Source organism: Centruroides sculpturatus, unplaced genomic scaffold (genome assembly GCF_000671375.1).
Source record: "Centruroides sculpturatus isolate CEXI.00-Female unplaced genomic scaffold, Cexi_2.0 scaffold15, whole genome shotgun sequence".
In the NCBI taxonomy this organism is placed as follows: domain Eukaryota; kingdom Metazoa; phylum Arthropoda; class Arachnida; order Scorpiones; family Buthidae; genus Centruroides; species Centruroides sculpturatus.
The window spans coordinates 858,539-870,702 of record NW_019384585.1 but is presented as its reverse complement, the minus strand read 5'-3'; the positions used below and the strand labels follow the sequence as shown (position 1 = coordinate 870,702).

Genomic DNA, 12,164 nt, shown 5'->3' with positions numbered 1-12,164 from the left:
TTCAAACATTAAATATTTGTGTATTTATTTGCTGGAAATTTGTGTTTAGGTTTTATTATGTTTGTATATAGTTTCAGTTTACTCATGCAGTTGTTGGTTTTTGTTTTAAAATGATTATATTTAATAATTAGATAATGATAAAGATTAATCAGAAAAGAGGTTTATAGTGTATATAAATAAAAAGAACACTTTTAGAGTAAATTGATAATAAATAAAGTGTCAGATGTACATTATTTCTAAGCATATTCATGATTATTAAACAGGGACTACTTCTCATTAAACATATTAAGTTTTTTGTACTCAAGACACAGGGAATATATGCTTATATTGCACCAACCATATTATAATAATATTTGATATCTTCATTACAGATAAAATGATTTTTAACAAGCAATTCTTTCAAATGGGAATCACAAAAATTTCTGGATGCAAATCTATGCTCTATAAAAAATGGCACCATATTTCTCAACAGAATTTTTGCTGCAGGTTCTGTTTCCATTGTATCATATGCAATCAGGCATTGTTATAGAAGGTAAACATAATATAACAACAAAAACTTTCCATGCCATGTAAAACTACATCTATACAAAATAATTTTCCAAATAATCACCATGTTAAACTGCTGCAACTGTATTCTTTCTGCACATATGCTTCAAATCACGAGTGAACACTATAACTCACTATCATATTTCAAAAGCATTTAAAATTTCAATGAATTTGATATCTTAACTATTAAGATTTGTTAACTTACTTTTCGATCCACCTCAGTTACTTGTAAATGATGATCTAATCACATATAATATTATTCAATTATAATTTTAAAATTTTATATATTAAAATGTTTTTATTTATAAAATACTTTTTAATCACAAATATCAATTATCTGCAAAAATTTATTAATTATTTTTAAAATAAGTTTTATAATACAATTTTCAAGTAAAAAAAAATATCTTTACCTGATCACATATCATATCCCATTTCTTTACATCATCATATTGTTTTAATAGCTTTGCTTTATCTGGAGGAAGATCCATTGATGCCTAAAAGAAATATAAATCTATATCAATATATAAATAAATAAATATTAAATTCTAGTTTGTTTATATAGAGTATTAATTAATATAAAATATCTAAAATTGAAACAGCTATCAACTTAAAATCAATCATATAATTGTTATAATATATATTATATGAAAAATTTATTTAAATGAATTAAAATTGCAATGGTATATCCATCTACAGGCATGGCCAAAAGTTAGAAACATGGAATAAAATATTATTATATGTTTCCAAACTTTTGTCCATGAATGTATTATATCCAACAAACAAAAAATATCTTAAATATTATTACAAGTACTGTACTATATATGCCATTCCAAAGCTAATTGCCTCCATATAAACTTTGGAAATGAGGCTTGAGAATGTTTAGAATCAGTATAGAAGTAATTTTTATATGAAATATGTTCTTATTTTAAAACTTTGTCAAAATAAAATTCTGTATGTATTCACTTTAAAATTCTATATATATTAAAATTCAATTTAAAAAAAAACAATAAAAATAACAGAAATACTAATATGAAACAATTTTATATAAAATTTAATATAATGAACTAATAAGGAAAAATGATGATCTGATAATACTGATTGTTTCTTGTAACCACAGATGTCATGATCTTTGGTTACTTAATTATCAACTGTGTGTGATAATTAAGAGACAAATAACCTATATTATAGCAAACAAGAAACAATAAAACAATAATTGCTGTCATATACTATCTAGCAGATATTATACATATTAACAATTGCTATCTAATATTCTCAAAATCTATTTTCACTCCAATGGACACCTTAAAATAAGCAAATTTATTCTGTTGTTTCCAAAATCTGTTATATTTGTTACATCTGTAAAATTAATGAGCAACAATATATAAAAATTTTGAAATTACCATACAAAAATATTTTAAGGCATTTATATTTATCTGTCTTGAAACTAAAATAATAAATTTAAAAAGATTCATTCAACTTTGACTTATCCTTGATATAGAATACTATAAATCCTTGACCATCAACTTTGATTAATAAGTTTAAAATTGCCAACTAGCAGATCTGAATTTTAATAATTAAGACAAATTCAATATACTGGAAAACTGAATAAAGCTGACCTAAAACCAGTTTTAAAAATTTGCTTATTTTATGCAAGAGATCATCTATTAATTGTGTGTACAGTTTAAGAGATAAAGGTATCAAGAAAAATATATCACTGTACACAAAAGTATATCACAAATGGAAATATTTAAAGCAGACTGCTAGGGTCTATCTATCAATTTTAAAGAAGAAAAACAAATCTCAAAGACATGGTATGATGTATTTGATTTGACATTATAGTAAGGTGACCAGATTTTAACATTGATGAAGTAGGACAAAATTGACAGGGGGTAATTGTCTTGTTGAAAAACATTGTTCTAGACCAGTGGTTTTCAATCTTTGTGAAGTTGGGGAACACTAAACTTTGACATTTTTTTCTGCGGAACACTTACAATACAACAGCTTTAAAGTAGGGGTGGCAAACCTTTTTGAAATCAAGCACACTCAGTCTGGTAGATGACAAAATTGGCATTTGCTGATTACATTCCCATACAAAACTTATTTTACATTGTATTGATTTTTCTTTTGCAAAAATTTTTAATTGTATATTTGATTTTTCGCAGAACACTTGATGTGGCTTCACGCTGCTCTAGAATCTAGAGCAGCAATGTCTTGTTGAAAAACATTGCTCTAAAGTCTAGAACTGTGGTTCTCAATCAGTGGTCTGCAGATCATGGCTGCTCCATGAAGCCACTTCAGGTGTTCTGCAAATACATACTGTATATATATATGTATGTATTTAGTCAGTATGTTTACAACAACAAATGTTTTTAAATTGGTGTTTTGGTACAATGAAATTATATTTCCTTAAATTTGCCTTATATATGTAATAAATGTCAAACAATAGACACATTCTTAAGTTACAACAGTCATGTTTCCAATAAACAATAAGAAATTTTATTGTTTTCTTTAAATTCTTTGGAAATAAGCCTAATAAAATTTAAATTAGAATTACACGTGCTTATAGATTTAAAATTTCAAATCATTCCATGTTTAGATTGTTAACGGGTTTAATTATGTTTTACTGTGGAAGCTATTTGATTATAGTTAGCCACCAAGAAGCAGTTATGTTCTGTACATCATTTCAAAATTGGATGACTGTTAGTTACTGGTTTTTTTTTTCTTTGACCTGGCAGCCATTTTTAATAAAGTTATTCTGTTTACCTATCTCTCCTAATTAAGTTGTGGAAAATTCTTAAAGAAATTTTGGAAATTGAGAGAAAAAATTTGAATTTTTATGAATGAAAATGACCAGAATGTTGCTATATTATATGATGGACAGTAGCTTTTGGATTTATGTTTTCTTATAAATATCACAATGAAATTAAACGAACTTAATAACCAGCTTCAAAGTGAAAATAAATTAATCACACTTATCAAAATGTAGAAGCATTCACAAAACTCAATTAGTAATTTCATGAAAGTCAAAAACTCGTCCAAAATTATATCGTCTTAAATTACATAAATTTAGTAGTGACAAAAAACATTTTTCTAGATATGCACAAGAAATTACTAATTTACTATAAGAATTTCAATAAAGATTTTCATATTTAAAAATTTATGAGAATATATTTAATATTTTCTTATGTCCATTTGGCATTGTTGTGGAACAAGCTCCAACAAATTTGCAGATAGATTTGATAGATCTCCATTATCTTCTGAATTGAAATATATGTTTGAGGCCAATAACAAAGTTCAGTTTTATACAAAATATGTCTGTAATGATAAATTCCCTAACCTAAAAAAATGCAATGAGCGTTACAGCTACAATGGTAATTACCTATCTTTGTAAATCTTTTTTCTCAAACTTGAAGATTGTTAAATGTAAAAGTCGTAATAGATTGACCGATATAAATTTAAAAATCCAACTACATTGTACAACATCAAAAATACCTGTTGATATTAAAAAAATAAGTGAAAAAATTGTAAAGCAAGTTTCACATTAAAACACGTACAAAATACTGTATAATTGAATATGTTTTGTTGTAAACAAATGTGCGTGGCCCACAGTGTATTTTTATTTTTGTAACCGATAAACAATTTTGGTTGGACAACACTGTTCTAGAGCAGTGATTCTCAACTGGTGATACATGTACTCCTAGGAGTACGAGCATAAATTGAAAGGGTACATCTAACTTTCATTATAAAATGGCGTATGTTAATCAATTTGCTGTAAATTATTAACACAAGAAAAAAGAAATGACAAAAACTTGCTTTAAAATATCCCAGTATGAACACCAATTTCCCTTTTAACAGTCTAAACCAGGGGTGGCCAACCTTTTTAGCAGGCGGGCCAAATTTCAGAAATAATATTTCCTGCCGGGCCACGCACCTAATTTTTTTTGTTAATTTAAGTAAACAAGCAAGCGTGCTACAGCTTCAACCACATCGTTGCTTTCCAGTAGGTGAGATCGTGGTCAAACACTTGCCTGGTTTAATGTAAAAANATTTTCTGAGGAAACACTCGTACTTATTTTTTTTAACCCCATTCCCGATAACCTGGCATTTTCACAAACTCGGCCACCCTTCGGTCCACATTAGGCCGAGTTTTCGAGGTTCTACTGTAATAAGTAAATTTACTATCTGACAAGAATTTCATTAAATAGAAGAATAAATTCACATTAATTTACTATTTTTTAATATTTTTATTTTTATAAAATTTATAATACTGTTTTTCTCAATTCTAGAACACACTTTTTTATGGACTTTTCTGGTCTCAAAAATTGAGGTGCACATTAAAATCAAGCACAAAGTCAACTTAATACAGTGTTGTTTGTATCTTTATCTCTTTACATTGTTTAATAATTCTCATGTATTATGTTATCAGTATAGACATGGTATGAATCTCTTCCACTATTTCAGTTTTAATTTTGGTTTTGAAATGGTTCGGTGGTCTTTTGAATTACAGCATACCAAATGAACAATGTCTAGCAGACAAGTCTTCTATACAGCTGTGTTTAAGTGGAGAGCTATCCACTATGTTGAAGAACATATATCCACTATGTTTAGGAACATATATAGATATTTTGATGTGATACTACATACCTGGTAAATTTTATACTTGTGCATACCAAAATGAAATATTACCGTTAAAATGTTGATTATACAGTAATTTTGACTGATTTTGTATTGATTACATATTCTCTGTATCTAATAATGGAGACATAAATGAATACATTCAAAAATATGGATATCATGAAGCACTATAAAATATGAAAATAAAATGTTTTTCAAAAACTTATTACCATTTAATACATGAACTTTTTACAGCAGTGTTTTTGGTGATATAGGATGTGCACATAGGATTTTTGAGAATCAAAACTCATAAAAGTTAGCTTGATTTTGCAAGCTAACTTTTATGAGTTTTGATTCTCAAAAATCAGGTGTGCATTCAATTTGATGGCTAGAATCAAGAAAACATGGTGTAGTTATTAAACTCTTATTACTATTATAGTATTTCTCAGAATAAGAATGGAGTCAATAGGCTGGATCCTGAATGTGCATTGCTCTACCAATGTTGCTAAACAATAAAGCTAGAGCAACAGTAAGCAATAAAATAAAACAAAGTAAACACTTTAAAATTCAATCATCACATCATGTTTACATTGGGTCCACTAAATGTTCTACGAGATCCAGAATGCAAAAACATATCTCAGATGTGCAACATGCTAGAACTTCCACAGCCCTCTCTACCTAAACAGAGGATCCAGAAATTGTGGTGAACTTCACGCTGGCCAAACGTCTCCTCACAACTTCGCACACAGAACACCTCAGATGGTTGGAGGCCATAGAAATCTTTAAAGCTAACTTTGCATCATCTTGTGTAAATTTTAAGGAGCAAATAATGTTGTTGATGGCCTGACAGACTCTACTTAACATGATGGTATAGTCATTGGTTGAATCTTTGTTATTGCAGGACAACACATGTGCAGTTTTAAACTTATAGTTCAAATTGTCATTTGAATTACATTTCTTTTAAGAACTTTTATCTTCCAAATGACATTCCATTGAGTAATTGCTAAAACACCTGAAAGAGAACTCAGAAGGAGTTAGAAAATGTTTGTGCTGAGGTCGGGAGAATGATATATTATAGAATTTTTTTTTTTGAATAAAGAATTAAATTTATATATTTTAACCTTAAATAAAATTCTTTTCATGACTTTTTGTTGAGGCCTATAAATTATCTCATTCATTCACTCAAGGATGTTATTTAGTTCTGTCAGGAAAGGTTAAACGTGTATAAAGCATTATTAACTTGGAAATCAGACATGATTCATTCAACAAACATGTTTTCAAAACTATTGAATTTACAATATGTTTTGAATATGATAGACTTATGTTATATTTCACTACTGAAATTAAAAATTAAATTTAATCTTTCATAAATAATAATATTTTATTGTTTATTTTTTAAATCAAAATCATATTTCTTTTCTTCTGCATGTAACAAGTCAAAAATGTTGTAATATGGAGAAGAAAATGGCTGACTTAAAATCATTAATAAAAAAATCATTAACAAGGATTTGTTTATTATGTAAAATTGTAACTTGCATTATTATGTAAATCAGGGGTGTGCAATCTGCATAGTTAAAAGACATTTAAGGTGTTACAGGATAAGGTTACCAATTAAGGAATTAAAGGTTCAAGAACACACATGTGATAGAAATCTGAATCTATAGGTTGTAAATAGGAACACATTACTCATTCATGACACATTCAGGCATTATAAATTATCAATTATGATCAGTGAAAAAAAAATGGTACAGTAGAACCTCGAAAACTCGGCTCTCGATAACCCGGCACTCCGGATAACTCNGTACAATAAAGTTAACATTTACGTTCATTTGACCAAGCTCCGCGGGCCGCAACTCGACTCCAGGTGGGCCGCATGCGGCCCGCGGGCCTCATGTTGGCCACCCTTGGTCTAAACAACTTGTTTATCCACTTGATTTGCCTGTCTATTTGTGCTATTAGTGCTGAGTGAACCAGTAGTCTAGTAAAATTACAGTTTAACCGAGCATTAATTTTAGAATAGGAAAAATTTTCTTTTTCTATTCTATAATTATTGCTCAATGAGATTGGGGCTTTTTGTTTTTACTGGACTACTGGTATTAGGAATAATGAGGCATGGATCATATCCCACCATGCAATGCGTGTCACTGCATACGCGCATTACTTGATATTTAGCAAATTTAGACATTACATTTGTTACAAAAATTGAAAGATTCATGTATTGTTCTGCACATTATAAATTCGCAGTTATTACTTTCAAGGTCAGTACACAATTATAATCTCTATTTAACAACATGGGAACCAAATTTTGAAAAAATTGCTGAAGATTTATCGTAACAAATATCCCATTAAATTTTGTTAGAAATTATTGTAGAATAATTTAAATCTTCTTTATCGTTAATTATAATTATTTGTTTTTATGAAATGTAATTTATGTGTGAGACTAATCGTGGATAGGATGTTTACGAGTTATTGACTCTCCTACCTCTTACTTGACTCAAGACCTTGAGGTCCAGTCTCTCTTGTCCAAAGGATGGGTTCTGTTGAGTGGGAAGGTTATAGAGTTAAGGATTGTTAAATCCTTTCTCCCGTCAGGATCTGACACCAATCTATCAATTTCTTAGCGGATAGATACGCATTTAATGGAGGATAAATTATCACGAGCGACCTCATGGAGGACTTCAGGTTCAGTATGGAGGTGATAATGTCAGAAGAAACACACACCAATCAAAATTTGTTAACATTATACCCGCTTATTGTAGAACGTATTTACATGGTTATAGATTATTAAGGGTTCAAGAGCACACATTTCTCTTTGGGTTAACATCCCATATAGGTAATTCCATTTGAGATAGGTAGCTAACAATATTTTATAGTCACGTCACTAACCACGTTCTGAAAGTACTCAAGAGAGAGTTTACATATCATCGCAAGTAGGATAAATACATCTAGTTGTAAACGTTGATGTCTAGGTGATATCTGAATTCTTGTTATTCCCAAGTTCGAAATTCAGTTCAAAGTTGTAGTCAAAGTTTAAAGTTGTAATCAAAGTCAGGATTGTAAAGTCTATCGAAGATGATGGCGATGAGAGGCAGGTAATCCACCCACCCACCCACCAACACCCACAACCACACCCACAGAGTACAGAAAAATAACTTTCCCCCGATGTCGTCATTGCACTTGCCTTTTATATGGGAGCTCTCTTCTCGAGATTTCCCCATGTACATCACAGGTGATGATCATCTTTGACCAATGGTGGACAAAGTGACAAAATTATGACAGAACAGTTAACTCATCTTCTACAAGAAAGTATTTTCGTGGGAACGGAGTTTTATGAGTGATTTTTATGAGAACATTTTGTCAGTTGTTTTTCTCTTTTCAAGTTAACCCTAACTTTTATAAAATCATTTTGGTTTTGAAACAAAATGGTAGATGAAAATGAATAAAAATATTCGAATCTCAGCATTCTTAAATCTGGGCCCTTACATATGCATGTATTGAAATGACTTCTNAAAATGAAATATTACCGTTAAAATGTTGATTATACAGTAATTTTGACTGATTTTGTATTGATTACATATTCTCTGTATCTAATAATGGAGACATAAATGAATACATTCAAAAATATGGATATCATGAAGCACTATAAAATATGAAAATAAAATGTTTTTCAAAAACTTATTACCATTTAATACATGAACTTTTTACAGCAGTGTTTTTGGTGATATAGGATGTGCACATAGGATTTTTGAGAATCAAAACTCATAAAAGTTAGCTTGATTTTGCAAGCTAACTTTTATGAGTTTTGATTCTCAAAAATCAGGTGTGCATTCAATTTGATGGCTAGAATCAAGAAAACATGGTGTAGTTATTAAACTCTTATTACTATTATAGTATTTCTCAGAATAAGAATGGAGTCAATAGGCTGGATCCTGAATGTGCATTGCTCTACCAATGTTGCTAAACAATAAAGCTAGAGCAACAGTAAGCAATAAAATAAAACAAAGTAAACACTTTAAAATTCAATCATCACATCATGTTTACATTGGGTCCACTAAATGTTCTACGAGATCCAGAATGCAAAAACATATCTCAGATGTGCAACATGCTAGAACTTCCACAGCCCTCTCTACCTAAACAGAGGATCCAGAAATTGTGGTGAACTTCACGCTGGCCAAACGTCTCCTCACAACTTCGCACACAGAACACCTCAGATGGTTGGAGGCCATAGAAATCTTTAAAGCTAACTTTGCATCATCTTGTGTAAATTTTAAGGAGCAAATAATGTTGTTGATGGCCTGACAGACTCTACTTAACATGATGGTATAGTCATTGGTTGAATCTTTGTTATTGCAGGACAACACATGTGCAGTTTTAAACTTATAGTTCAAATTGTCATTTGAATTACATTTCTTTTAAGAACTTTTATCTTCCAAATGACATTCCATTGAGTAATTGCTAAAACACCTGAAAGAGAACTCAGAAGGAGTTAGAAAATGTTTGTGCTGAGGTCGGGTTTTGTTTTCTTTGCATTGGTAATTAGTTCTGTGTTCGTTATTACATAAATTTCAAAATAGCCCATACACAGTTTGAAAATTTTCCATTTGAAAATATGTAATTACATACAAAAGTATAATAAACAACTAATATGATTCATTCAAAAGTTAACAATATGATAAAAGAAAATGACATATTTTAAACATTATCAATAGTCAATACTTAAGATATACAAAATATGAGAAGTACATCCACTGTAAAAAAAACCTTTTATTTTAACTATGAAATAGGTTTTACAAAGTTGAAATACATTAAATACAATGACATTAAATACAATTTATAATTAACTGTTAAATAATTTTAACATTATTGATTTATATTAAGGATGTTTTATAGGCAAGAGATGTATGTTTATATGAATTATTCAAAATTCTGTAAACTGATATTATTGTAAATTGGTTTTAATACATACCAATATCATTAAGCTATTACTGGTTCTTGCACTTTGTATGTTTTGAATATCTATTTATAAATGCCATTTGACTAAAGAATTTTAATGTAAAGATATCAAATAAAATTACAATAATAAATAAAATAAATTTTTATTACTTAAAGATAAACAAGTTAACAGCTTAATAAAATATCATAGAAAGTGGATATGCAAATTACTGATAAAGGTATAACAATATAGAATTAAGTGTGACCATCATTAAATATAATGTACTTTTATACTTTTTTAGGGTTTACATATTTTACAATAGATTTGAAATCTAATGTAAATAAATGTGAATCATGTGTAAATCAAGTAAAAATAATATGAAATGAATTGCTAATACTTAAAAAAACTGAATATTTTTTGATGTGCTGACATATTCCAGATATTTTCTCAATTTAAATTTTAATTAAAAGTAACTAAAAATATCTCCACATGATAAACAGAATTTCATAAATTTTCCAGTGTTTTTCATTGTAATGTTTACTTTTACAAACAAATAAGGCATGTAAAATTTAAGGTTTATAAATTTTAAGTATTTGGTTGTCAAAATCTAATTTTTCTATTAGAAAATCTCATTTAATCAGAATTACATTTTAAACTAGATTTATTTAAAATAATTCAAAAATGCTGAGGTGTATCATATCAATATTTCTCTGAATAATGAAAATAAAAATTATGTACCAAATGATAGAATTATTTTAAATGGAAATGTAAGGAATATCTGATTATAAATTATACAAATCATTAAATAAACATTATTTTATTTTAAATTACAACATTTTATTGTACTAAACAATATTATTAAAGTTTTTATTTTTAAATCAAAATGTGTTGTAAGCAATTGAATTCGTCGATTAAATCTTCAAAGCAAGTGATAAATAATGACAGAACTTCTGGTTTGCAATGTTAGACCTGTGTGATTAGCAGAATATAGATCACATGACTTAGATGAACTACTGATTCTGATTTGGTTGTGTGTGACATTTTTTGATATTTATTCCTTATATATATAACTATCTATTTGTTTCATACATAAAAAGACTTCAAAAATTTAAAATGAAAAAATAGTTGCTTTAAATGGAGTTTAAAACTACAAATAAGTAAAAAAAAACACTTTTTTAATCTATTTTGTTTTCAAACTCTATTAAAGCAATTAATAAAAAACTCCAGGAGGACAAACACAATTTGAAATCATAAACATTGAAGAAATACTAAAATTTAAAGTGTCTTCACATTTTAAAGAGTCTCAAGATAAAGGCTGACTTCACCAAGAGACTACATTTCTGACGTACGAAGAGATAAAATATGAATATACTTTTAATTTTACTGTTCTTCTATTTTAATGAACTAGCTTACCCGTTGCGCATTGCTGCGATCTCAGAAGAAACGAAATTCAAGCAAACTCGCTATGATAAAATTAAATTTACATTTTATCATTTTTATTGAAACTTATTATTATATTATTATTATTATTCATTTTAATTGGGAAAATATTTCAAAGTGTCGTTTCAATTCTATTTATTTATTGGAGTGCTTGTGGATACACGATATTTTTTGTTTTTCCGTCTGATGCGTACACGAATAAATCAGGTTTTCCGACGCGTGAGCCGGCCTCATACAGTTGTCCATGTGAGAAGCACGGATTTTCCAAATTTAACCCACACACTCGCAGCGATTGTCAGAAGTGCTATATTTCTCATTTTTATATATTTTTTAAACTCCTTTATAATTTTCATTATTTAATTGCTCCTTCCTCTCTTCCTTGGCATGTTGTGAAATTTCTGATAGTTGGATAATAAACCGTTTTATTGTAATTTGTCTTTTTAACTTATTTTGAGTCGATATTAAAATTTGGAAAAGGGGGATACCTAGATCGGTAAAATACGCGAATTTCTTCCTACAACTTCGGTCGTTGTTCGGGGTACAGTTAAGGTTTTAACGAAGTTCGAGCAAATACATAATTAGCAAAAAAAAAAAAAAAGTTGAAATAAAGTGATTAAACAAAAATTATTAC

General features: G+C 28.6%; 1 protein-coding gene across 1 annotated transcript in view; it reads right to left on the bottom strand.

Annotated features, from left to right (window-relative positions):
• The window catches only part of LOC111624564 (formin-like protein CG32138), a 142,236-nt gene that overhangs the window by 57,262 nt on the left and 72,810 nt on the right, over positions 1-12,164 (bottom strand). The window contains exon 3 of the mRNA XM_023367445.1: positions 957-1,040. Coding sequence (XP_023223213.1) covers positions 957-1,040 — 84 coding nt within the window. The remainder of the gene's footprint in view (positions 1-956; positions 1,041-12,164) is intronic.